The sequence below is a fragment of the Panthera pardus genome, unplaced genomic scaffold (genome assembly GCF_024362965.1).
Source record: "Panthera pardus isolate Hobbes unplaced genomic scaffold, ASM2436296v1 HiC_scaffold_23, whole genome shotgun sequence".
Classification (NCBI taxonomy): Eukaryota; Metazoa; Chordata; class Mammalia; order Carnivora; family Felidae; genus Panthera; species Panthera pardus.
The window spans coordinates 4840785-4868138 of record NW_026526799.1 but is presented as its reverse complement, the minus strand read 5'-3'; the positions used below and the strand labels follow the sequence as shown (position 1 = coordinate 4868138).

General features: G+C 48.5%; 1 protein-coding gene across 3 annotated transcripts in view; it reads left to right on the top strand.

Moving 5' to 3' along the window:
• Positions 1-9433: 9433 nt before the first annotated feature.
• Positions 9434-27354, top strand: part of ZSCAN2 (zinc finger and SCAN domain containing 2) — a 20663-nt gene continuing 2742 nt past the window's right edge. Inside the window, exons 1-3 of one of the 3 annotated variants that reach the window (XM_019460343.2) lie at positions 9434-9780; positions 11544-12043; positions 12175-12407. In XM_019460343.2, coding sequence (XP_019315888.2) covers positions 11653-12043; positions 12175-12356 — 573 coding nt within the window. In that variant the 5' untranslated portion in view covers positions 9434-9780; positions 11544-11652 and the 3' untranslated portion in view covers positions 12357-12407. Of the gene's footprint in view, positions 9781-11543; positions 12044-12174; positions 12408-27354 lie in introns of those variants that run through there. The other 2 variants (XM_019460340.2, XM_053888647.1) reach the window with 2 other exon arrangements.

Sequence of the window (27354 nt, the reverse complement as noted above, 5' to 3'; positions counted from 1 at the left end):
GATCTCTGTGAGTTCTGTGAGTTCTGTGAGTTCGAGCCCCGCGTCGGGCTCTGTGCTGACAGCTCAGAGCCTGGAGCCTGTTTCAGATTCTGTGTCTCCCTCTCTCTGACCCTCCCCTGTTCATACTCTGTCTCTCTCTCTGTCTCAAAAATAAATAAACGTTAAAAAAAAATTAAAAAAAATAAGCTTAAAAACCTTGTGGATGTTAAAAATGTTACTAATAAATTTTTCAATTCAGCACTACACTAAGAAAACATTTGAAACACGTATAACAGACAATAGATGAGCATCGTCAATAAATAATGGGGTCACGTGAACCAATTGAAAAAAATTAAAACTCCTATAAATGGGCAAAAGCTACTAACACACAACAGAAGCAGAGACATACATTTAAAACCATTCATACCAGTGATTAATCACAAATTTAAATAAACTCTTTTTCACGTATCTAATGGTCCTAGAGTCTTAAAAACCATTTTACTTTGGACAAGGGTGCAGGAGGGTAAGCATTCCATATCCTGCATGCTGCTGGTAGGACACACAGATACCTGTTTTTGAGGGCCTCTGTTTACAGCATGAGTAAAAAGACTTACAAATGTTTTTGACTCAGTAATTCTAATACTAGGTCTCTTACAAGGAAATAATTAGAAATAGCCCGGGTGGCTCAGCTGATTGAGGGTCTGACTCTTGATTTCGGCTCAGGTCACGATCCTCAGGGCTGTGGGATTGAGCCCCATGCTGGGCTCCACCCTGAGTGTGGGGTCTGCTTGGGATTCTCTCTCTCTCTCTCTCTCTCTCTCTCTCTCTGTCTCTCTGTCTCTCTCTCTTTCCCCCGCTGCCCCTTTCTACCACTCAGGTCTCTAAATTAATATAAAATAAATAAATAAAAAGAAATACCTTCCAAGACGTTATGTACAAAAATATTCAATATTGTGAAAAATTGGAAATAACCAGTATCTAGTAAAAGGCGAATCACGACAAAAATTACAAAAGAGGGGCAACCAGCTGGCTCAGTCTGAGGAGCCTGTGACTCTTGCTCTCTTGTGCGTTCGGGCCCCATGTTGGGTGTAGAGATTACTTAAATAAATAAAACTTAAAAAAAATTACAATAGAACCATAAGGTGAAAAGATCACTCAACCATTAAAAATAATGTTCAAGGGACAGCTTGTTGGCTCAGTCCGTATGGCATGTGACTCTTGATCTCGGGGTTGTGGGTTTGAGCCCCAGTCTGGGTGTGGAGATTACTTAAAATCTTAAAAAATAATAATGTTTATGAAGAATTTATAAAGACGTGGGGTGATGCTCAAGATACATTACGCGAAAAGTGGATGTGGATCTGTATAGGTTACGTTTACAACCATATAAAAAATATATGCACCGTATATTCATATGTCATAGACGCTGTGCTGGAGATGTAACTTGCGGGTTCTGTCACTGCTCTACGAAAAGAATGCCAGAGGGGAGCCTGGGTGGCTCAGTTGGCTGAGTGTCTAACTCCTGGCTTCGGCTCAGGTGATGATCTTGTGGGTTCGTGGAATTGAGCTGTGAGCTGGGCTCTGTGCTGACAGTGCAGAGCCTGCTTGGGATTCTCTCTCTCTCTCTCTCTCTCTCTCTCTCTCTGTCCCTCCAACACCTCCCACCCCTGCTCTCTTACACCCCTCCCCACACACATGAGCCCTCTCTTAGTAAATAAACATTAAAACAACAACAACAACAACAACAAGAATGCCAGAAAGTCTTCTGGGGAGGAGATGCTCTATGAGGTCTCCTTCCTCCAAGGGAGGTAACTAGAATTTAGCTGGTTTGAAGGGCTGGCCCCCGCCAGAGACAATCGGGCCCTAATGTTAGGGTAGGTGGGGACCAGTTACCAGCCTTTTGTGTGAAAGGGTACACAAAGGAGAATGCGTAGGATCCCTGGAAAGCCTACTGAAAGTCGCATTTGGGGCGAGGGTGGAATTTGCAGCCCTGCGGTCCAGGGGGGAAGTGGAACAAGCCCAGTCTGGTTTTGTTTTGTTTTTATATGAAATTTCACTTTTTTTTTCCAGTTAATTTATTTATTTTGAGAAAGAGTGCACATGCGTGGGGCGGGGGAGGGGCAGAGAGAAGGAGAGAGAGAATCCCAAGCGGGCTCCGTGCTCAGCACAGAGCCCAATGAGGGGCTCAAAGTCACGAACCTCGACATCGTGACCTCAGCTGAAATCAAGAGTCAGAGGCTTAACCGACTGAGCCACCCAGGCGCCCCAGGCCCAAGCTGTTTTAAGGGTCGAAAACACCTATGCAAGAAAGAGAAAGCGGTTGGTAGAATTACACAGCTTTTCATTGGAGCCAATCCTGAGACAGTGCTGGGGGTGGAGGGCTGAAAGGGCTGGACACCTAAACGAGGCCTTGGGAGCTGGCAAAGGACTCTGGATTAGCTGACGCCGAGAGAGTGGACTCCCTCCTCCCTAGGACCTAACAGACCCTGTGTCCAACATCCTGGCCATCAGTCCCTTGGTGGGAACAAGCAGGAGCACCGGAGAGTGACACCTTGTGGTGGAAAAGAGCCACTGCAGAAACAGCCACAGCGCGGACAGGAAGACCTTAGGACAGGAAGGCTTTTCTCCCGCAGTTTTGAGCGGGACTCCTTTGTGTATTACATAGACTCCTGGGCAGGCCAGGAGAAGGGGGAGCTCCAAGAAGGGGGTAAATGGCGAATTTAGTAGTCAGAGTCTAGGGCTTGGTTTTAGTTTCATTTATTTTGGAAAACTTTTTATTTTTTTTAAATACTTATTAAAAAAAATTTTTTTTAATGTTTATTTATTTTTGAGACAGAGAGAGACAGAGCATGAACGGGGGAGGGTCAGAGAGAGAGGGAGACACAGAATCTGAAGCAGGCTCCAGGCTCTGAGCTGTCAGCACAGAGCCGGACGCGGGGCTTGAACTCACTGACCGTGAGATCATGACCTGAGCTGAAGTCGGACGCTTAACCGACTGAGCCACCCAGGCGCCCCTTTAAATACTTATTTTTGAGAGAGACACGTATGCACACGCACACACGCGCGCACGCACACACACACACACACACACACACACACGAAGCACAAGCTGGGGAGGGGCAGAGAGAGGGAGACCCAGAATCCGAAGCAGGCTTCAGGCTCAGAGCTGTCAGCACAGAGCCTGATGCGGGGCTCAGACTCATGAACTGTGAGATCATGACCCAGGCCAAAGTCAGATGCTTGATGGACTGAGCCACCCAGGCGCCCCTCCTTTGTCCCTTTTTCTATAGAGTTGTTGGTCTTTCTCATGCTCAGCTGTATGGATTCATAGTAAATTATAAATTAGTCATTTGTTACATGTTACAAATATTTCCCCTACTTTGTCATGTGACTTCATTTTTAACCTTTTATGCTACACAGATGTTTTTAATTTGGGGGGTTCAAATTTATTTCTCTTTCTTGCTGTGTCTGAGTGCATTTGTTTTATAATTAAAAAAAATTCAAGTTGCTTATATGTGTGTGTGTGAGATAGAGAGAGAGACAGAGAAACAAATCAAATACACAAGTAAACGACCATTAAAGTCTATGGCCAAACCATTCCCTGGGGATGTCTCTACCTCCCACACCATGTGGCTCAGTCAATCTCAGTCAGTGGCTTCCATATTGGCATAGGAGCAGCAGTCTGGTTTGACAAGCCAGTCGGGGAACTTGTCCCGGAGCCTCTCCTGCATGCCAAGTGCCTTGCAAGCTTTTACCGCAGGTTACAAGATTTTTCTTTTTTCTTTTTTTTAATCTTTCCAATGGTCAACTATTCCAGGAATGATTTTTCTTCCTATGAACTGAGCAGCCTAGGGATTATATATACAGCCGACTCTTGAACAATATGGGTTTGAATTGTGCGGGCCTTCTTCTATGTGAATTTTTTAAAATAATTTTTCTAAATGTTTATTTATTTTTGAGACAGAGGCAGAGCATGAGCAGGGGAGGGGCAGAGAGAGAGCGGTGACAGAATCTGAAGCAGCTCCAGGATCTGAGCTGTCAGCAAGAGCCTGACGCGGGGCTGGAATTCATGAACCGTGAGATCATGACATGAGCTGAAATCGGACGCTTAAGCAACTGAGCCATCCAGGCACCCCTTAGGTGGATTTCCTTTCTTTTTTAAATAAGCTCTATGCTCAATGTGAGGCTTGAACTCATGACACAGAGATCAAGAGTCATATACTCTACCAACTGAGCCACTCAGGCACCCCTAATGTGGATTTTTTTCAATAAATACCATATGGTACATTTATTGTATAGTATATGTAGTTTCTTTTATGATTTTCTTTATTATTTTTTTTAATGTTTATTTGAGAGAGAGTGTGTGAGCGGGGGCGGGGGGAGGGGCAGAGAGAGGGAGACACAGAATCCGAAGCAGGCTCCAGGCTCTGAGCTGTCAGCACAGAGCCCGACACGGGGTTCGAACCCACAAACCATGAGATCATGACCTGAGCCACAGTCAGATGCTTAACTGACTGAGCCACCCAGGCGTCCCTCTCTTACGATTTTCTTAATGTTTTCTTTTCTCTGCTTTATTGAAAGAATACAGTATATGCACATATATCAAATGTGTTAATCGACTGTTTCTGTTATTAGTAAGACTTCTGGTCAACAGTAGGCTATTAGTAGTTGAGTTTTTGGGGAGTCAGAAGCTCTGAGTAGATTTTTAACTGCTGGGGTGGAGATGGGGGGCAACATCGGTGCTTCTAATCCCCACATTGTTCAAATGTCAACTGTATGTGTGTGTATATATATATATGTATATATATATGCACGTGTATATATAGTGTGTGTGTGCATGCATGCATTTACATTTTTTCTTTTTTTTCTTCCCTTTTTTAAAAATGTTTATTCATGTTTGAGTGGGGGGCAGTGAGGGGTAGAGAGAGAGAGGGAGACACAGAATTGCAAGCAGGCTCCCAAGCAAACAGCCTGATGTGGGGCTCAAGCTCACGAATATGTCGTGACCTGAGCACAAGTCGGACGCTTAACCAACTGAACCACCCAGGTGCCCCTTTTCTTCCTATCTTCATAGTTAGTCTTTGCTTGTAATAACCTGAGGGGACACTGGCGATCACGGAGCTAAATCCCCTGTGAAGCACATTCTATGTCAAAGCATTCCTGGCACCACTCCCGCCTCTGCGTTTGGCAAGCACCGCTCTGCACGAGGCCGCCTCCTGAGTCATTCTGTCCAGCCCAGAGCGCCCGTGTGTCTTCTGAGAAACATCCTTGACTAGAGCGGTTCACAATAGGGCGTGGGAACTGGCCGGAGGCTCTGAAACCATTCTTTCTCTTCCTTCTTGGCACAAAGAGGCTAAGGAGCCCAGGCCAACAGGACAACTTGAGAGAGAGAAACCAGCATCACAGGAAGAGAAAGACAGGGACCAAAGGGCCTCCCCTCTGTCGCACTAACTACAAACCATTTAAAAAAGAGGTGGGGGGGGGGGGGCGGCGCGCAAGGCGCCTGGGTGGCTCAGTTGGTTAAGCATCCGACTTCGGCTCAGGTCATGATCTCACAGTTCGTGGGTTCGAGCCCCACGTCGGGCTCTGTACTGACAGCTCAGAGCCTGGAGCCTGCTTCGGATTCTGTGTCTCCCTCTCTCTCTGCCCCTCCCCTGCTCACGCTCACTCTCTCTCTCTCAAAAATAAATGCACATTTAAAAAATAATAAAATAAATAAATAAACATTAAAAAATAAATTAAACATGGGGGGGGTGTCTGTGTGGCTCAGTTGGTTAAGCATCTGACTCTTGGTTTCGGCTCAGGACATGATCTCATGGTTCATAAGTTCGAGCCCTGTGTCGCTGACAGCGCAGTCTGCTGGGAATTCTCTGTCTCTCTCTCTCTCTCTCAAAAGAAAATAAACATTTAAAAACCAAATCAAATCAAATCAATGTTTCCCCGATCATTCCCTAATTTCTCTTTCTCCCTGGGCATTCCTACTATGAGCGAGCCTCCCTTTAGATTTTTTTCTCTTTTTAGGCCAGTCTTACAGCAGCCTACAGCACTGTTCACTTAACGATCCTTCCCCGGTCACACATAGGGGTGCTGGCTCCGTGGCACACCTAGCAAAAATGAGACACACATTGTTCACGCAAATGAAGAGACTCCCTTCCTATACATGGAGGAAACGGGGTCGATTAGGCAATGGTGGGGGTCTCAGGCAGGGGGAGATTCTTCCTAGGCCCTGCCTCAATGCCTGAGTCTGCTCGGAGGTCAGTGGCCCTGATCCTGACCGAGTGTTATGGAAATCAAGTTCCCCCGCCCCATCGTCACCATCTCATCACTTCCAGCTGACCTGGGAGCTCCCCCAAAAGCCTTAGGTTGAGCATTCCCTGGGGCAAGGTCTCTTCTCACTCAGCATCTAAAGACAAGTGGTGACACATGTAGTTTCTTCCCGTTCACTTTTCCCTAATGGGCCTTCCATCGCTGGAGTGGTGAACCTGTCTTTGCGTGGGGTTATGAGTAAGGAAAACTAGGAGCCAGATCCAATCCCCTCACTCGGGTGGGTTGCAGGGGCGGGGGGGGGGGGGGGAGGGGGGAGCAGGTGACAGGCTCAGCCAACCCAAGGCGCTTCCCCTGGTCTCAGAACCTTGAGAGGAAGGCAGGCTAACAGAGATGCCCGCAGGATCGCCAGGGCTCATGGGGAGGGCACGCTGGCCTGTTTCTGCTAAGAGGTTGCTGCTGCGATTCTTGGGGCCTTACTTAGCCTCTGTTTCTTGATCCCAACTGTTAATTAAGCCTGATTCTTCAGCTCCCATTTACTCGTGAGTTCTCTACTATTCTTTCCCGAAGTCCCTTTTACTTAGCCAGACTAGTTCTCTGAAGCTTTTAACCAGGAATGCCCACTGGTAGAACAGAGCGTCTGTGACCCCTGTGGTTTGGGCGACGGAGAGGAGATTCACTGGGAGGAACAATCCTATTCACCGAACAGGGTTGTGTTTCTAGGCTTGCTTGCTGTCCCAGGATGCTCTTAGGGCTCTAGCTTGGGTACCAGGACCATTATGCCATAAGCTGGTGTTAAATGTGAGTTGCTTTCTATCTAAACCCAGGACAGTTGACACTGGCCAGGACCATCTTCCGGAGAATCAGGCACAGGGAAGAGACGGCCGGCTCCAGGATTCTCCTGTGACAAGACAGTGCCAGTTTCCTGTGGTCCAGGGTTGGCCTGGGAGAGCAGCAGGGGCAGATTGCACTGGTAGGCTGTTAGAAAGCTTCAGCAGTGCACCCCCTCCCGCCACCTAAACTAATCTTTTCCCTTTTGTGTAAATTCCCATTCCTAGTGGGGATGGAACTGTGGAGAAACAGATCTTTGTAATACGAGATCATCCCCCAGCATTATCATCCTCAATTATTTTGCATAACTGGCTCTCTAGGAATGCCGACCACTAGAGGGGAGGCTGGGAGTTTTGCCTCACAGGCAGGTGGTGCAAACTTCTCAAGCTGGCCAGGAGGTGGTGCTATTTGCATGAGGTCGGTTTAGGCTAATAAACGGAGGTTGTAGTCAGTAACCGGACCTCACTTTGCATCTAAAAAAAATTTCTTTTTAGTGTTTGAGAGACAGAGAAAGAGACAGAGTGTGAGCAGGGGAGGGGCAGAGAGAGAGAGGGAGACAGAGAATCTGAAGCAGGCTCCAGACTCTGAGCTGTCAGCACAGAGCCTGACATGGGGCTCAAACTCTGAAGGGCAAGGTCATGACCCGAGCCAAAGTCGGACCCTCAACCGACTGAGCCACCCAGGCACCCCTGCATCTTTACACTTGCACTAATTAAAAGGATTAATTAGTGAAAAACAGGTGAAACTCAAATAATCTTGGGAGTGGGGAGAGAACTTTCTAAGAATGACACAAAACTCAGAAGTTATAAAAAGACAAGGTGGACAGCATAAAAATTTCTATGCCAAAAAAACGGCAAAAAAAAAAAAAAGTACAGCAAACAGAAAAATAGCAACTTCTGTGACAAACTAATAAAGAACTCTTACAAACAAATTTAATTAAAATATAGGAAGAAAAAGAAAGATCTTGCCACTTGCAGCGATACGGATGGATCCAGAGGATTTAATGCTAAGAGAAATAAGTCAGAGATAGACAAATACCATATGGTCTCACTCACATGTGGCATTTAAGAAACAAATGAACAAAGGAAAAAAGAGAGACAAACCAAGAAACAGACTCTCAAGTGGAGAGAACAGATGGTTACCAGAGAGGAGGTGGGTGAAACAGGTTATGGGGATTAAGAGTGCACTTGTTATGGGGAGCCTTGGTTAAGTGCCGACTCCTGATTTTGACTCAGGTCATGATCTCATGTCTGGTGAGTTCAAGCGAGTTCAAGCCCGGAGTTGGGCTGTGCACTCACAGCATGGAGCCTGTTTGGGATTCTCTCCCGGCCTTCTCTGCCCTTCCCCTCCTCTCTCTTTCTCTCTCTCAAAATAAATAAGCTTAAAAAAAAACTCTTCTAAAAAAGGGTGTGCGTTGTCGTGATGAGCGCTGAGTAATGTATGGAATCGTTGAAGCCATATATTGTACACCTGAAACATAGAACATTGTATCTTAACTATTGGATCAAAAGAAAAAGAAAAGAAAAAAAAAAAAAACAACCATGGGAAGATATTCTCCACTGGTATCTCTCAGTTCACAGAAAAGGAGATTAAAATTATCCAGAGAAACATAAAACATCTTTCATAAAATGAAATTTTCATAAAAATGAAATGAAATATAAATTAAAAATTAAAGCAACAAATGTAGTCCTTTGCTCGTGCGCCTCCAGTGACTGGTCTGCATAATAAAAGCACTCACAATTTGTCGTTATCACAGACCACTGACAGCGTGTTTGTTTCCATCTTCATATTCCCCCCTTGGGTTTCCAGACGGTTTCTCACCTGCAGGCGGTGTTGGGGCAGTCCTTTCTTCGAGGGCGCCAACTGTGGGAAGGACAGAGGCGGATCTCCCACTCTCACCTCCCAGGGCTGAGACCCACGGTGAGCGGCGCGGGCGTCGGTGACTGACACCGAGCCGCGGAACAGGTGTGCTGGGCGCGGCGTCCGCGCCCGGGGAGGTGATGATGGGGCAGGCTCCGAGAAGACCAGGTGGACGAAAGGAGGGAGTTCTTCGGTGGCAGAAGAGGCGGGGACTTGCCTCCAGCAGGAACGCCACGTGCGAAAACAAAGGGGTGTGCCGAGGCCAGGTGCGTCCGTGGACTTGCAGGTTGAGGGAGGGGGCGCCGGGCTCGGGCAGCCGCGGGGAGGGGGGTGCTTTTCCCGGGCGGACTCCCGCCTGCTCCGGGCACAGCCTTCGGAGGCGCCTAACAACATGCCTTGCCACGCAGTCCCCTCCGCACAACTTTCATTTTTTATAGGCAAGTACGCGGAGGCCTTCGGGAAGTGAAATGACCCGCATCAGGTCACAGCTCTGGTCCACCCTGGGGTCCTGAGGGCCGGTCCGCGGATTGGCCTGCCGCACTGCCAGGGCCGTCCACGCTGAGCGGCGCTCCCAGCCCGCGGCCCGGGCCGCCGCTGTGGACTACGACTCCCACAATGCCCTCGGCCCAGCCTCCCCCCTCGGCCGCCTCAGGAGAACCAGTAGAAGAGCAGGATTTCCAGGGGCCGTTCTCGGCGGCCAATAAGCGCGGTGGGGGGCGGGCCTCTCCCGTCCATTGTTCTCGGTGCCCCTCGGGCTCGAGCCGCGGTGGATCCGGAGGGGTCGTGTTGTGCCCGGGGGCGCTTTTGCGTGCGGAGTGGCTGCGGAAGCCCGATCTGGTCTCCCGAGAGGTGAGCCGGGAGAGACGGGCCGAGAGCGGCGCGGGCCGGGGAAGTAGCCCGCAGCAGGGGAATAACGGGCCTGGAGCCAGTGCGGGCAGTCCTGCTGGGGGAGGGGCGTCGGGGGCGCTGTCCGCGACAGTGGGCCGGGGTCCCAGGGTGGGACGCCTGGGGTCCGCTCGGCGAACGCACCCGGACGTTGCTCGCGGGCGGTGAGCTGCCTGCAAGTTCAGCCAGGGGCGCGGGATTGGGACTGGAAGGCACGCTGGACGGCATCCCGCTCAGCTCCTGGTTTCACGGATGGGGAAACTGAGTTTCCGAGGGGGCGTGTCTTGCCCGGGTCCGAAAGCGAATGAGCTCACCGGGTGCAGTTTTCCCGGGCTCCCAAGCAGGACTTCTGTTATACCTGTGCCTCTTCTAGCCCTTTGGTAAATAACACATTGAGAGCTTCAGTGTTCCCACTAGCTTTCTTCTTCTTTTTTTCCTTCTTCTTCTTCTTTTTTTTTTTTTTTTTAGTTTTTCCTTCCCAGTTTTCCCTTTTTTTTGGGGGGGGGGAGGAGGGTTGTTATATGAGTCTTTACGATATAGTAATGATTTTTAAAGAATAATTTTCCCTTTTATAGTCTTTGAGTGGTAATTTCACTGCCCTCAACATCTTGTGTAATTAACGCCCCAAGTTTTTGTTTTGTTTTGTTTTTTGCCTTGTGTACGTGTTCATTTTTAAAGGGATTTGGGGTCATACTTTGTCTAGTGTTTCTGTTTTGCTAGGTGTGTTTTTTTCCATAATTTTCATATTTATGAAGATTATCCCAGATTATTAATGGTTAATAATAATCTTTGTCAGCATAATTTTTAAAAATATTTGAAACTACAGCAGAATGCACACATCTGAGATTTCATATATATGTTTTGTGCAACCATCATCAAATCAAGATGTAGAACGTTTCCAGCACCCCAAAGGCTTTTTTGAGCCCCTTCTCAGTCAGTACCCCTGCCCCAAGGTAACCATTATTAAATCAGCATATTTTTTTAAAAATTGGCATAAAATAAATATATTTTACTGTGTGGCTGTGCCATAATTCACTAACTATTCCTCTGCTGCTGGATTTTTAAAACGTCAGGTTTGTTTTGCAATTAGGAACAATGCCACGGTTTTGTTTCCTTGCAAATATATTTTTCTTTACAAAGATGAATATTTTTAAAGATAAATTCCTGAGGGGCCGAGTCTGCATTGAGGAGAATGAACGTTTTAAAACTTCATACTTTTTTTTCTCATTTATAATTTTAATCGAAGCATTGCTGTTTATTTTTTAAAACTTCATACTTCTATGGTAATAATGCAGTTAAGGTATTGCCTTCCTTCCAGCAAGGCTCACAGTATCTTCACATCTGATCCATTGCCAATCCTGAAGATGTCCCCGTAAGAAGGATGGTCCCTGAAGTTAAGTGACTAAGTTGTGTGTTAGGTCAAGGTCATTCCGCACCAAGTTTGAACTGATTCAGGGCAGAGTAACTCAGTCCTGGGTTCTTCGGAGGGGTTTGGATTTCTGATACTCCTGCTTTTGGAAAGAAAAGTGCTTGTTTTTTGTGCTTGTGATTCATCTTTTGCCGTAGAAAAGTTTTCAGGAATAAGCCGTTTTTCCTTTAAGAGAGGCAGGAAACTTGTGTTGATCTGTGGACGAGAATCACTTGGTGGCCTGACCTGGGCTGCTGTGAGTTAGATCCCTGTAGGACAGTCTGCTTATTGATTGTGGTTCCCTTTTCTCATTTCTCAGCCAGACAACTTGTGGAAATTTGAGGACGGAGGTGTCTTCTCAGACGAGCCTGGCTCTAGAAGACTGACGTTCAAGGCTCGAAGCCTGCGGGATTGCCTCGGGAAGGTGGATGATGGCTGCAGAGGGGCCGAGAGTAAGCACTCCCTTGAGCCCCTTGGTCCAGGCACCTCACGAGGAAGATGAACAGGAGGAGGTCACCACCATGATCCTGGAGGACGACTCTTGGGTGCAGGAAGCTGTACTTCAGGAGGATGGCCCTGAGTCCGAGAGCGCCGGCAAGGGCAGCCCCCACGGGGAGGCTGCTGGAGGGCCTCAGGGTGCGCTTGGCCGCCTTCGGGAGCTCTGTCGGCGCTGGCTGAGGCCGGAGGTGCACACCAAGGAACAGATGCTGACGGTGCTCCCCAGAGAAATCCAGGCCTGGCTGCAAGAGCACCGGCCCGAAAGCGGCGAGGAGGCCGTGGCCCTGGTGGAGGACCTGACGCAGACCCTTCGGGACGGTGGTAAGACGCCGGGCCTCACCGGGAGGGTGGGCACATGCCTCCGACGAGGGGGAGTGTGGTGTTTGTGGCAGAGGAGAACGTGGCGTCCAGGACGGAGCCCGGTGCAGCCCATTCTCCTGCTCTGTCTGCAGGCGGTCAGAACGCTGTCACCCCGTTTAACGCCCTTGTTGTGTGCAGTGACAGTTCCAGAATTTCACAGGACTACGCTCGGAGCTCTGTCTGTGCAGTAAGCGCAGTTTTTATGTCTGTGCTTATTTGGCGAGGGTGGGAAGCCGGTGGAGGTGGGGGAGGAGGGCGGCTGGAGACCGAGTAAACCACCCACCTTGGCACCTTCCCTTGGTTGTGCAATACATGTTCAAATATTTGAAGTGCCAGCAATTAGAAAAACCAGATAATCCTACGTTCAAAGAGTGATTATTTTTATGAAACCAAGATCAGTGACGAGTAAGCCAGCTAATGCCTAGGAACTGTCTGTTAAAGTCATCCCGTGCTCTTGGCAACAGTTAACATACTTGTCTCCCGTGTCAGCGATACCTTCTGGGACGTGGACATGCCATTTCACTACTCTGTCTCCGTTCGGGGCTTCGGTTGTGGACTGAGCTCCCTGCTTACCAAATGCCTTCCTTTAGGCTGCTCCAGGACCCGTCGATCGTGGCTGCCTTTGCACTGCCCAGAACCGTAGACGTTCAGAGAGAGCAGAGGACAGGAGAGGTCAGGGAGGATGTGGGGCTGGAGCAGGAGGTCGTCGGCTGGAGTGGAATTTGGAAAAGGTGCAGGGCGGCGGGGAGGGGTTGGCACGAAGCTCGCTGGTTCAGGTGACAGTAAGGGAGGCCCGCTGGTTGGAGTAGAAAGTGTGTTTTTAGGAAGTGGTAGGATGTGGAGCACGGGGGCAGGGTGGGCTTGGACTGGATGTCGCTGGCCTCAGCAGGTTCTCGAACTAGAGCCCAAGCATGGGAGGAAGCGGAGTCTGGCAACAGGAAGTAGGTTTGATTCGAGTAGGGAGACGCTGGGGACAGGACAACAGCCGGGCCTTGGCTGGGCTGAGGTGGGGACAGCTGGAGAAGGGGAGGAGACCGGACACACCTAAGGTGAACTGAGAGTAACACTGGTTAGCGTTTATGGAGTCTTTTCTGGTCCGGGCCCTGCGCCTGGTATCTACGATGCAAAACTCACAGACCCTTCACCATCTTGGGAGAGAAGCGGGATTGTTATCACCAGAGAAACTGAGTGACTCCCCGAAGATCACGCAGTGAGTACAAGGACAAGTCAGGATTCGAACTCACGGGTCTGAGGACACGGTTCACGTTCTTAAGCGTTTCATCACAGACGTGGTGCAAAGCGATAGTTCCCAGCGAGGGGTTGGGAAGAGCGGACGCAGGCGAGGACTAAGACAAAGGGGGCTAACTCAGAGGTGTCTAGTCCGCAGGATTCAGAAGACTGGAAGAGAAGAGAAGAGAAGGAAAGGAAGGTGGTTTGGGAGCAGAGGTTGTGACGATGCCTAGGGACGTGGGAGGTACGAGTAAAGCTGTCTTTTGGAGAAAGGGGCTGATGTCAAGGGCCCACTGTGAGCCCAGCCCTGCCCTGGGCACCTTACGTGGCCATCTCACTGGCAATCCTGGGGGCGGCTGTCCTGTCGCAGATGAGGAAATGGAAGCTCCGCAAGGTCAAGGCCTTAGTCGGTGTCGCACACAGCTGCCAAGTGCTGGGGCCGGGATTCGCGCTCTGGTCTGTGTGCTTCCGTGTGTGTTTCGTAGTTTTTTTCTTTCGCGTTGTTTTGTTTTTTGAGCAGCAGGCAGAAGTTTATATTAGAGTATAAGACCCGAAAGGAAGAATAGTATGAAAGCTGTCTTTACAGAGACGGGGGCACTTGAAAGTGAACACCCTCGTGTTCGGTAGGTTTTATTTGAAGCGAAGTACCTGAGTTTCTTTGGCCCTGAAAAATAACTTTTCATTTTACTCTTCCTATTTAAGAAGACAAAACCAAAAATCTGTCATCCTATCCTAAAAACTCAACTTACCTGTCTCTTGACAGATGTGACAAGCTTGTGATGAACTTCAGGCTCTTCAGTCTGAGGCCGTGGAGAGGCCAGAGGGGTTGAGGGCTGAGGAGTGACCCCTGGGTTGTTTAGTTGGGGAAGTCACAAAGCAGAGGGTCAGGTCTCGGCAGGTGTCTGAGGTGGTTACAGGCACCCCCTGCTACGACCCTCCCCACCTGGCTTGCTGCAGGGCTCTGTGCCTCTTATCAGCCCCAGAACATCCAAGATGGGTTCTTCGGTCCTCTGTCTTCTGCCCTTGCGATCGGCTTTGTTGGTCTCCATTCATTTCACAAAGTCGCCTGCCCCCCTCGCCCCCCCCCCCCCCCGGTGATTACTCAGAGGTACACCTGTGATCATCTCCGTCCTTTCTCATTTATTCAGCGTAAGACCACTTGACCTCCGTTCTGTTTGTGCAGCTCGGGACCTTTGGACACGTTTTTCCAGCACCGGACATTGCGAGGCCTGGTTAGACAGTGGTTATTTAATGTTTCACTACCAGGCACGTCTAGGTACTCACATTTGAAGGTTCTTATAAGTTCAGTTAAGACAGGACTTGTGTGAATAGCTGAGGTGGTAACACTCCTCTCTCCTTGTGTTTCCCAAGGACACTTTCGTCCCCATTCACAGCCCTGAGCCAGGTCCTTGGTATTTCTCACCGGCACCCCCGTAGCAGGCATGGCTTCCTCCCCGTCCCTGCCCCTGTTCCAGTCCCACCTGAGTGATCGGGCGCTCTCCTGCTGAAAACTCGTCGTGAGTTCCCCCGTGTCTCCAAATCCAGCACAACCTCTTTGTTCGGCCCGGGACCGGGGCTTTGTGTGTCCTTTCCTGCGGCTGCCCTCGGTCATCACGTCACTGCCCCTGCTCCATTCACACCAGATCTTGCTGTTCCTTGAACGTAGCTGGTGCTTTCTAGCATTCATCTGTGCTCCTGAATTCTGAGTTGGAATGGCTTTGTCCCGTCCCTGTGTGAGAAAACCCCGGGAGTCCTTTGACTGCATACCCTTGGAGATACCCTCCATAAAGCTGTCCTTACTTCTGGTCCCTCTTCCTGTCCCTAGGTCCAGCCACCCAAGAGCGTCCCTGATCATCTCTTCCAGAAACCATCTCCCCCAGGGCGTTTGGAACCCCCTTGTCCTTTAGCTTTTGATTATGTTCCATGTTATTTTCTAGTTATGTGAAGGGTTGACTTAGTTCTTCTAGGAACCTATAAAATCCCAGAAGGCATGGAACCTCTTACCTTTCCTTTCCCTCCCTCCGTCCTACCCTTCCTTCCTTTCGTTTCCTTCCTTCCTTTCGTTTCCTTCCTTCCTTCTGTCTTTCCCTCCTTCCTTCCTTCCTTCCTTCCTTCCCTCTTTCCTTTCCTTCCTTCTCCCTCAGCACTGCGCACAGTGCCCCACTCACAATGGGAACTCACGAAGTGTTATTGGTATGAATAAGTAAATCCTTCCTGCCCATCTGCAGGTGTGGAGACGCTCCCCTGCACAGTCCACGAAGGAGGCAGACAGCTTCTTCATTCCAGGCTTTCCGCCTCTCCTTGAGGAAGCCGTGCTAAGCTTTTGTTTTATTTTTATATTTTTAAATGTTTATTTTTGAGAGCGCGGAAGCAGGGTAAGGAACAGAGAGAGGGGGAGACAGAGAATCTGAAGCAGGCTCTGCGCTGGCAGCAGCGAGCCCGACTCAGGGCTCGGACTCACCAACTGTGAGATCACAACCTGAACCGAAGTTGGGACACTCAACCAACTAGGCCCCCCCGGCGCCCCTAGCCACTGTAGAATTGAGGCAGTTTGACCCGGTGCTGTTCTGTAATTGCTCTACCCAGGTTTCATCCAACTTTCTGTAAGAGGTAAGCAGACACTGTTGGAGCCTGCAGACCGGCGGACTCATGCCACGGTGGCCTTCCCCAGACTCCCCACTACAGTGTTGGTGCTACATCAGAGGAATGGGGAAATGCTTCTCTCCTGATACATAGATTTTATCCCACAGAAGCTCCATCACCCAAAAAAGAGACTGCTGACATGAGAGGGGAGCAAAGGGAAATTATTGGGCTCAAGATGGATAAATTCCTGATAGATCAGTCCTCTGACCATTAGTGCAATGTGTGGTCCCTGGACCGGCAGCATCAGCGTCATCTGGAAATGTGTTAGAAACGAAATTCCCGGGCCCCACCCCGGACCGATGGAACCGGAAACTTTGAGCATGGGGGGTTTAACAAGCCCCCCGAGCGATCCTGATGCGGTCTCCACTTCGCGGGCCACCATGCTACACCTCTGGTTCTCAAACTTGACCACGCTTGGGAACCACTTGGGGTCCCAGAGCCCACTCCCAGGGATTCGGATTTTCTGATCTAGTTGCCATGAGGTGTGGCCCAGGCAAGGAAGTTTTGAAAGCTCCCGAGTGGTCCTAAGATGCAGCAAAATTTCAGAACCACTGCTTAGAGCCTGGTTCCTCAAAGTGTGGTCCGTGGACCAAAGATACTGGAATCACCCGGTGCTTGTTAGAAAGATACACTCAGTCTCACCCCAACCCAAGTGAAGCCAAATCTGCATTCGAGATCTCCAGGTGGTTCGTCTGCACTTGGAAGTTTGAGAGGCACTGCTCTGGCTTAGAGAGCATTGGAGGTTGTCCGCTTCAGACCTACTCTTGTCCAACAGTCGAGCCAGAGTCACAGCTGACCTCTCCAGCCATCTTTAGAATCATCTGGCTTTTGAGCACAGGCAACAGGTGACCTATTCTGAGTTTTCTGCCACAGCAAAATGCTCCCTTTATGACAACAGAGCAAATACATTCGTTTTTCTTAAGAAGGAGAGCAGAGAAGGTGTCTGTCTTTTTAAAGCCACGATTCTTGGGGCGCCTGGGTGGCTCAGTCGGTTGAGCGGCTGACCTCGGCTCAGATCACAATATCGCAGTTTGTGGGTCTGAGCCCATGTCGGGCTCTGTGCTGACAGCTCGGAGCCTGGAGCCGGCTTCGGAGTCTGTGTCTCCCTCCCTTTCTGTCCCTCTCCCACTCAACCCTGTGTCTCTCTGTCTCCCAAAAATAAGCAAACATTAAAAAGTAAAAAAATAAATAAAGCTACGATTCTCAGTCTCAAAACAAAAATCACCTGTAATTCACGTAAATACCTGAAATGTGTACCACACAGAGCTCTTAGACGGAATGTCATACCTGTAGGATGTTCGGCAGTCACTCGTTTAAACTGCTAACCGAGCTCACTGCCGGTTTTATCAGCGGTTAAGCTTTCAAGCGGCCAGAGTGCAGGAGGGACAGAAACAGCGCTCCCAGTCGCTCAGGCGTGAGCAGGTTCCTGCCAGGCTTGCCAGGACGGCGCTCCGATGGGGGGAGCCCAACTGGGCCCCAAGCTGTAGCCCAGTCAACGCCTGCGTTTTCGACCAATGGCTCTGACGGTGGTGTTGAGGCACTGGTGTGTCGCAGTCAGGTGGGAGGGGCTTTACCAGAATTTGAAGCCTAACCCACGCTAAAGTGCCAAAGCCTGTGACTAATTTATTTCATTGTTGTAAATGAATCACAGTAAATTCAGGTTTATCTCCCTAGTGATAGCGGTTTTCCGCACACTCGCTGTGTTATGCTTTCTGGTGTGAGAGAGAAAGAGGAGGCGTCTGGCCAGGCAGGGGTCACGCACAGCCCTTGAACCCCAGCGGGGATGTGCTGTGCACGTGAGTCTAGAGCCTGTGTCCTGGGTGGGAAAATCCAGGAACCATTGCTTTCGCCTGAGCTTGGCCTGCAGCTTTTGTTCAGTAACCCAGAAGGGAAGAAAAAGGTCATATGGCAATTCGAGAACTGTTTAGTGAATGGTATTTGGACGGTGGTCTCGCCATTTTGAAAAAACTAACATTGGATCCTCATTTCATAACTTACACAGAAATAGATACTGCCTCACAAGTGACAAAAATAAAGTCCAGATGGATTCTAGCTCTCTACTCTAAAAGACCTGGCATGACACGTAGGAGAATCTTTTTATAATCTTGTGGTGGAGAAGGCCTTCTTAAGCAAGACAGCGATCTTCAAAGATGGATTGGACACAGGAAAACAGAAAAGTCCTTTGTGTAAAAAAGGTACTATGCACAAAGTTAAAAAACAGTGCACCAGCTGGAAATATTTGCAGCAAAGTCTGCGGTGTAGCAGATAAGCGCCCAAGATCCTTGATCTGTGAGAGGTTCCGTAATCATAAGAAGAGTCAACCCAGAACAATGAAAGGTAATTAAGAGATATGCATGGTCGGGGGTGTGCATGGGTGACTCAGTCGGTTGAGCGTCTAACTCTTGATTTCGGCTCAGGTCATGGTCTCGTGGGTCACGGGATCGAGGCTCCCACACACACCCCCAGTGGAGCTATCAGCTTGGAGCTTGCATGGGACTCTCTCTCCTTCTTTCTGCCCCTCCCCAGCTCATGCATGTGAGCTCTTTCTCTCTCTCTCTCTCTCAAAATTAATAAATAAAAGATATGAACGGGCAATTTAGAAATGAAAAGTAAATTGTAACTTTATGAAACCAGATGTTCAACTTTAGGAATGATCAGGGAAATACTCATTACAACAAGATACTATTCTTTTGCCTACTGGACCATCTGAAACTTAATAGCATGTTTCTGAGAATTCTCTGCCTTTCTGAGAGTTTATTTAATCTTTTAAAATTAACTTCAGGGGCGCCTGGGTGGCTTAGTGGGTTAAGCGTCCGACTTCGGCTCAGGTCACGATCTCGCGGTCCGTGAGTTCGAGCCCCGCGTCAGGCTCTGGGCTGATGGCTCAGAGCCTGGAGCCTGCCTCCGATTCTGTGTCTCCCCCTCTCTCTCTGCCCCTCCCCCGTTCATGCTCTGTCTCTCTCTGTCTCAAAAATAATAAAAATAAACATTAAAAAAAAATTAAAAAAAAATAAAATTAACTTCAGAATTAGGAGGTAATGTCACCTATTTTAAATTTTATAGAGGTGAGCCATATATTCTTTTTTTTTTAGTGTGATAAAATTTACAGAATATAAAATTTGCCATTTTAACCATAAAAAAAATTTTTTTAATGTTCATTTATTTTTGAGAGACTGAGACAGAACGCGAGTGGGGGAGGGGCAGAGAGCGAGAGAGAGGGAGACACAAATCTGAAACAGGCTTCCAGGCTCTGAGCTGTCAGCACAGAGCCTGACACAGGGCTCGACCCCACGACCATGAGATCATGACCTGAGTCAATGTCGGACGCCCAACCGACTGAGCCACCCAGGTGGCCCGCCGTTTTAATCACTTTTATGTGTACACTTCAGTGACATTAGATATATTCATATTGTGGTACAATTGTCACCACCATCATTCATCTTCAGAACTTCTTCCTTTTCTCGAGCTGAAACTCTGTGCGCATTGAACAGTAACACCCCATTCCTTCTTCCCCCGCGGCCCCTGGCAACCATTGTCCTTTCTGCCCCTATGATAAGCTTCCTCCAGGAACCTCATATAGAGGAATCACACAACATTTACCTTTTTGTGTCCGGCTTATTATTCCATTTAGCACAATGTCCTCAGGGTTCATCCGTGTAGAAGCATGGGTCAGAGTTTTATTCCTTTGCAAGGTCGAATAATATTTCATTCGCTCATTTGTTGATAGATGTATGGGTTGTTTTCAACATTTGGTTGTTATGAGTAATGCATGAACATGGATGTAAGAATACCTATTTGCGTCCCTGCTTTCAGTTCTTTTGGGTAAAGATCCAGATGTAGAATTATTAGATCATGTGGTGATCCTGTGTTTAATTTTTGGGGGGAACCGCCACACTGTTTTCCATAGTGGCTGCATGATTTTACATTCCCACCAGCAGCGCACAGGGAGAGAACCATAAATTTGAAGTCTGTCTTGGGGATGCATTTTTCAAAAGGTTTATGTTATTTATTTATTTTTGAGAGAGAGAAAGAGCAGGTGTGCACAAGCAGGGGAGGGACAGAGAGAGACACACACTCTCAGAATCCGAAGCAGGCCCCAGGTTCTGAGCTGTCAGCGCAGAGCCCCATGCGGGGCTAGAACTCGCGAACTGCGAGATCATGATCTGAGCCGAAGTCAGATGCTTAACTGACTGAGCCACCCAGGCGCCCCTCAGGGGTGCATTTTTGACAATCTTTTTATACTTTCTAAAACCTGAAGTTAGTCACAGACAAATATATATGGCGCTGTTGGTAAGTGGGTAATTAAGCGCTATATCCAAGAGGAACAAGCTTGCTAATTGCATTTGCAGTGAAGCATATGAATAAATCAACTGGGTCGATACTGTATAGATAACTGTTAAGGTCAGTTGGAGGAGGGGCACATGGCTGGCTCAGCTGCTGAAGCATGCAACCCTTAATATCAGGGTCATGAGTTTGAGCCCCACATTGTGCGTAAAGTTTATTTAAGAAAAAGTCATTCGGGGACGCCTGGGTGGCTCAGTCGGTTAAGCGTCCGACTTCGGCTCGGGTCACGATCTCGCGGCTCGTGAGTTCAAGCCTCGCATTGGGCTCTGTGCTGACAGCTCAGAGCCTGGAGCCTGTTTCAGATTCTGTGTCTCTCCATCTCTCGGCCCCTCCCCTGCTCACGCTCTGTGTCTCTCTGTCTCTCAATAATAAATAAACGTTAAAAAAAAATTTTTTTTTCTTTTTTTTACAAAAAAAAAAAAGTCATTCAGAGGAGCACCTAGGTGGCTCAGTCGGTTCAGTGTCCGACTCGGACTCAGGTCATGATCTCACGGTTCGTGAGTTCGAGCTCCATGTTGGGCTCTCTGCTGTCAGCGCAGAGCCAGCTTCAGATCCTCTGTCTCCCTCTCTCTCTTCATCCCCCCCCCCAAAATAAATAAATATCAAAAAAGAAAAAGTCAGTTAGACCAATGGTCCCATCTTGGCCAGATATCAGCTTCTCAGAGGGGCCCTCTGGTCGCTGGCTTTCACATTAACCCTATTTTATTGCTTTCATAGTACTTCACACTGTCTGAAAATAGCATAATCTGAATAAAGAGTGTGTGTGAGGCTCATCAGTTCTTAAACTGCACAGGACAGTCCAAAACCTTCGTTTTAAAGTCTCCATATAGATAAAGTAACTTCTTTGCTACTTCAGTAGTTTTAGGGGAGAGAAGTTATTTAGAAAATGTGACCCTCTCTTCCTTCTTTCCTTAACACCTGACTCATCTCTGGAGTTTTCTGTCCTGGAGATCTGGGCCTTCCTACCACATCCTCCTTCCTTCCCGCCAGCCTCCCTCTTTGCAGCCACATCCGCAGAATATGCTCCTCTTGGCATCTTATAATAGAAGATACAATGTCGACTCGTGAGGTTCCTTTGGAAAGAAAATTCCCAGCCCGGACCGGCTCTTCCCGCCCCACGCATCACGTGTTGGTGAAGACACTCCCCGTGCATCTGACCTAGCCGTTTCTGAATCTTCATGCTCTTCATTGGCCACCAGTAAAAAAAGGAGGGAGTTGCCTGAGCTCAAATGCACTCTACTTTGTACTTTTTTTTTTTTTTTTGAGTAGGCTCCATGTCCAGCGTGTGGAACCCAGCGTGGAACCCAGCGCGGGGCTTGAACTCACGACCCTGAGATCCAGACCTGAGCTGAGGTCAAGACTTGGGCGCTTAACTGACTGAGCCACCCGGGCACCCCTACTTTGTACTCTTTTGACTTCACCCGTGCCCGTCTTTCTTGAGGAGATGCTCGGAAGGGGCCAGGGTCCTTCATCCTTCCCACCTCGGTGATAGTGTTTCCCATGGAGGCCCTTGTGAAGGCAGAGCACTCGAAGGGCCACTCTTCTGTCCTTCAGAATGGCTCCTGTGCCTCTCTGCTGTCAGAGAGCAGCTTTTAAAGAACTCCCGTCCCTCCTTTGGCCTTTCCTGGAATATCACGGTCTTGCCTCTTTGTCTAGTAAAGGGGGGTAGGACTGGTTCTTAAGCTGCAGACGGCGGGAGGGGGTGTAATGAGGTGATAGAAGATAATCACATAAAGTTAAGCATCACTTTTAAAAGCTTTCCTATTATAAGGGAATTCTCTCATAGTTTCATCTAATTGTTCCACACTGTTTTTGTTTTGTTTACATTTAAATCTTCGATCTAGTTGGGATTTTTCCTGGTATGGGATCCAACTCAGATTTTTGCATGTGGCCTAACCAGTCGTCCAGCCTCATTTACTCAATGTCGTGTTTCTTCTCCACGGATTTGAGAGGCTGCCTTTATCATACGTTAAAGTCCCAGAGTCATTATACGGATTCTTGTTTCCCTTCCACTCGTCTGTCTTTTCATGTGACACCTGCATCAAATTCTGAATTCACATGTCCTTTGAGTCTATTTCTAGAGTTACTGTGTTGTTTTGTTGGTCTTATTGTCAATTTATATTTTCATTCTTGAGATTTGGTAATAGGTTTTAACATCTGGCAAAGATAGTCCCTCTCCTCCCCACCCCTGATTTTAGTCAGTAATCTTAAGATTTTTTCAAGTTTTTTTTTTTTTTTAGTAATCTCTACATCCAACATGGTGCTCAAACTCACAACCCCGAGATCAAGAGTCGCACGCTCCACTGACCGGGCCAGCCAGGCGCTCCTTAATGTTTATTTATTAAAAAAAATTTTTTTAATGTGTACTTATTTTTGAGAGAGACAGAGGGCGAGTAGGGGAGGGGCAGAGAGAGAGGGAGACACAGAATCCAAAGCAGGTTCCAGGCTCTAGGCTCTGAGCTGTCAGCACAAAGCCTGACTTACGAACTGCGAGATCATGACGTGAGCCGAAGTCAGACACTTAACCTACCGAGCCACCCAGGCGCCCGTTTTTGTACCGATAAAGACACACTTCGAGTGCACAATTTGCCAATTTTTAGTGATGCGCTTTGAATTCCTGGGTATCCAGATGAGGCAATCAGTGAACACGTCCCGTCTCCCAGCCACCTTCTCTCAGCCCCGATTTTGGCTAGAGTATCACTTCTGCACCGCTCTGTAAACTTGACGTTCTCTTTTCTCACCGTAATCGCCCCAGTAGTGTGAGACTTGCTATCAGGCGTTCATCCCCAGCCCTTTTGCTCCAGGGCTGCCTTCATCTCTTGGTTGACCGAAGCTCACCTCCTGGTAGTTTCTTCAAGAAGGGCTCCCAGGACCCACATTCTGTGACTTTGTGCAGATTCAGCGCTGTTTGCCTGCAGGCCTGATCCTTGGGGGTTTTGTTGAACGCGAGATCCCCGGCCCACCTTTGCTTTCCTGGGCTGCCTCGCGGCTCTTGCCGCCTGAGGCGCTGAATGTCCCCGCGGAGAAGTCTCAGCCCAGCTGGTTCTCCTCCCCCATGTGAGTGATTGGGGCCTTGTCGTCCCCTGTCTCGTCGCTAACCACTCTGGGCTGGTTTTCCTGACACCGCGCACCTTTCAAGGGTCCTTGTAGCTTCATCGGTTACACTTTTAGTGTTTGTCCTGTTCCTTGGTTTAGTTCTCTTTCCTCGCTAACTCCAGTTCTGTGCGTGTGGCCTCTCCTTTTGTCCATTTCCGCCCTTCTCTTTAATCCCCTCGTCCTCTCTGTCCCCTTCTTTTCACTGCTTTTCTCATTTGGGTCCCCCTTCCCCCTTTCTGAGCTTTCCCATCTGCCTCTTTTCCTTTGTGTCCTCATCTTGTCCTCTCGTCTCCGGACTTCCCCTGCCTCCCGGGGCCCTGCCGCCACCGCTCCGGCTCTTTCTCGACCGTTCACTTCGCAGCCGGCCTTCCTACGGGCAGTTGCTTTGCTTAGTGTTGTCTTAACGCGTGACCTGTGTCGCCTTCTCAGGAATAATTCCCATGATTAATGTGAGGGTCAGAGGCTCTCTCCTTCTCCGCTTCCCAGAAACAGACGCTCCCTGCATAGGTGGCTCATGTGGGTGATTCTGGTTGCAGCCTGACCTCCCGAAGCCAGCCCCGCTTGCCCAGGTCCCACATGCACTGTTGCTCTTGAGGGCGCGTCCCTTACCTTCAGGAAGTGACTTTCTGAGCTTATTGAGATCAGTTGCCCTTAGTCCCCCCCCCCCACTCCCCCCGCACCCACTTACCACGTTTATTCTCTTCACTTCCTGCCTCCTCGGCCTCTGCCCAGTCTCTGCTGTTTTTGGAAGCCCTTGTATGTATTTTGGTGTCTGCAGATTAATCTGCTCCCTAATCTCACTGCAAATGGAGTTTGGGTTCTGTTCATCTTCCCTGTTGCTTCTGAGCTCATTGCAGAACACACCAACCAGTTCTTCTGATTTTAAGGCAGCGGAAAAGCTTATGAGCTAGTGTCCTTGTTCAGAAGAGAACAACTACTAAAGTCATTTTAAAAACATGTCTTGGGTAGTGTTGGCTTGCCGAAAATAAACCAGGGCAGGGCGTCTGCCTGGAGGACCTTGTAGAAGAGTGGTGATGGCAGACCTCTGTGCTAGAACCTTGGGAAACCGTTGCAGGAAGCCGAGGACGCGCAGAACTCCTGGTCCTGGCCGCGTGGGGACATGCACCGGTCCCTGGAGACCTGGGGCCAGAGGGCAGGTGTAGGGGCCCACACACTACCAGCAGAGTGTGTGTTAGTGAGCATGAAATGTACCCTTATGTCTACCTGTGAGTTTAAATATAGTCTCAGCCAGTATTGACTGATGGCACGGCTGGAACCCGGGTTCTCCCTGAGGGATGTGTGGCAGATTTGATCATGTGCACATACGGAAATTTACCTTACCTTACAGAAACTCATAATCATGGAATCAAGCATCTAACTTTAAATAAATGATTTCTGGGGCGCCTGGGTGGCTCAGTCGGTTAAGCGGCCGAGTTCGGCCCAGGTCATGATCTCATGAGCCCCGCGTCAGGGTCTGTGTTGACAGCTCAGAGCCTGGAGCCTGTTTCAGATTCTGTGTCTCCCTCTCTCTGACCCTCCCCCGTTCATGCTTTGTCTCTCTCTGTCCCAAAAATAAATAAACGTTAAAAAAAAAATAAACGATTTCTTAGCTTCAGTCATGAGAATGTCACTAGGACTTTGTATAATTATTTTACTAATTGTTTTCCCTGCTCTGGATGGATCTGCTCTTTTCTGGAGGTCTTAAGTTAGGTGTTAGGGATAATCAGCCTATCATCCTTATCAATAAATCATTGATTTACTTCTGTACCCTACAGAATTCCAAAAAAGAATTAAAGACAGCTTACAGAAACTGCACAAGGGTGCTCGCTTCGGTAGCACATATACTAAAATTGGAACGTTACGGAGATTAGCCAAAAAGAAAGAAAGAGAGAGAAAGAAAGGGAAGGGAGGGAAGGAAGGAAGGAAGGGAGAAAGAAAAGAAGAAAGAACAGAAAAAAGAAAGAAAAAAGAAAGGGGCACAAGGAAATTATAGCAAAAAAGAAAATAATGGGAGGGGAAAATGAGATGAAAGAACACAGATTGGGGGCGGGACAAACATCCAGTATTCTTTCTCTGAGCTTTTGACTCCAAGCCTCCAAGCAGGCAAGGCAGAGAGGGGGAGCCATAACCAGAGGGGTGAGGCAAACACAAATGTGTTGATCAGAGAGTGGTTCTTTTGGGAATTTCGGTTACAGGGGAATTTCCTTCTCGCTCATCAAGAGGACATTGTGTGGTATAAACAGTGTTGCCAACAACTTCCTGGCAGTGTCAATGTTCCCGACAGCCATTAATTTCTGATGACGCTTCTCAGACTGCTCGTGACTATCGGCCAGAGTCATTAAATCAACACACGGTTCAGTTCTGTGAGGATCAGAACAGTGGCATCCAGGCTAACAGCTCTCTACTGCTCTGGTTTGATCCTGGGATAGACTTCAGAGTCTCTCTGTTAAGGAAGGGAATGCATGTCTTTTCGGGGATCCTCCCGAATGACGTCTTTCACCCAAATGTTTGATAAGTACTGGGCGGTAGTTTGACAAGTTTCTGGAAGGTAGATACTTTGTATTACCGATGGGAGGTCCATTCTACTGCAGAGAAATTTTAGGGCTCTTTTAACTGCCCACTTGCTTCCAGTCATCTATATAGACACCTGGAAGTCCTTTTTGCAGAGGCCCTGTTATCTCGTCTGTCTTACTTAAAATCTAGTTAGATTATTAACACCATAGTGTGATGCATGAGATTATTATATAATCTTTTTTTTAAAGCTTTTTAATTTATTTTTGAGAGAGAAAGAGCGTGAGTGGGGAAAGGGCAGAGAGAGAGGGTGAGAGAATATCCTGACGCGGGGCTCGAACTCATGAAACCATGAGATCACGACCTGAGCCGAAACCAAGAGCTGGATGCTTAACTAAGCCACCCAGGCTCCCCTGAAAAGAGACTGAATTTTAGGGAAATTTCTCCGGCACCAATGAAAAACGTATTCATTCATTCACCAAATTTAATTGAGCACCTGTTAGGCATATGGCACCTTGGTGAGTTTTGGGGGTCATTGTGTTCCCTGTTGTTTTCCCTTGATTAGGATTTTCACATCCCCACCTGACTTCATTTCCCAGTGGAGAAACAGATATAGATGTGGGACCCGAATCTTTAAGTCTTAGAAATTCTGGGTGATTACCACATGGGTATGAGGTCTGACAACCAGATAATCAGAAGGAAAGGAAATCAGCCTGGTTTTTTTCTTTCCTTTTTTTTTTTTTTTTTTTTAACATTTTTTTTATTTTTGTGAGACAGAGAGAGACAGAGCGCAAGCAGGGCAGAAAGAGAAGGAGACACAGAATCTGAAGCGGGCTCCAGGCTCTGAGCCGTCAGCACAGAGCCCAACGAGGGGCTCGAACTCACGAACCATGAGATCATGACCTGAGCTGAACTCGGACACCTAACTGACTGAGCTACCCAGGCGCCCCAGAAATCCACGTGGTTTTTAAAAGTTTTGCGTATTCCTTGGCCTCTTCATTTTCATGAGTTTAAATTTTAGGGGAGCCTGGCTGGCTCAGTCAGTAGAGCGTGTGACTCCTGATCTCAGGGTTGTGAGTTGGAGCTCCGCATTGGGCATGGGACCTACTTTATTTATTTTTATTTTTTTAGTGTTTATTTTTGTGACAGAGAGAGAGAGAGAGCATGCGTGAGCAGGGGAGGGACAGAGAGAGAGGGAGACGCAGAATCTGAAGCGGGCTTCAGGCTCCGAGCTGTCAGCACAGAGCCCCACGTGGGGCTCAAACTCAGGGACTGGGAGACCGTGACCCGAGCCCAAGTTGGACACTTAAGTGACTGAGCCACCCAGGTGCCCCAAGCGTGGAGCCCGCTTTGAAAACAAAGCTTAGTTCGTAAAAGATTTCACTCTGCTTTCCTTTCCTTTCCTCCTCATTACAGGAGGTTGAGTACAAACTGAAGAAACGTGTTTT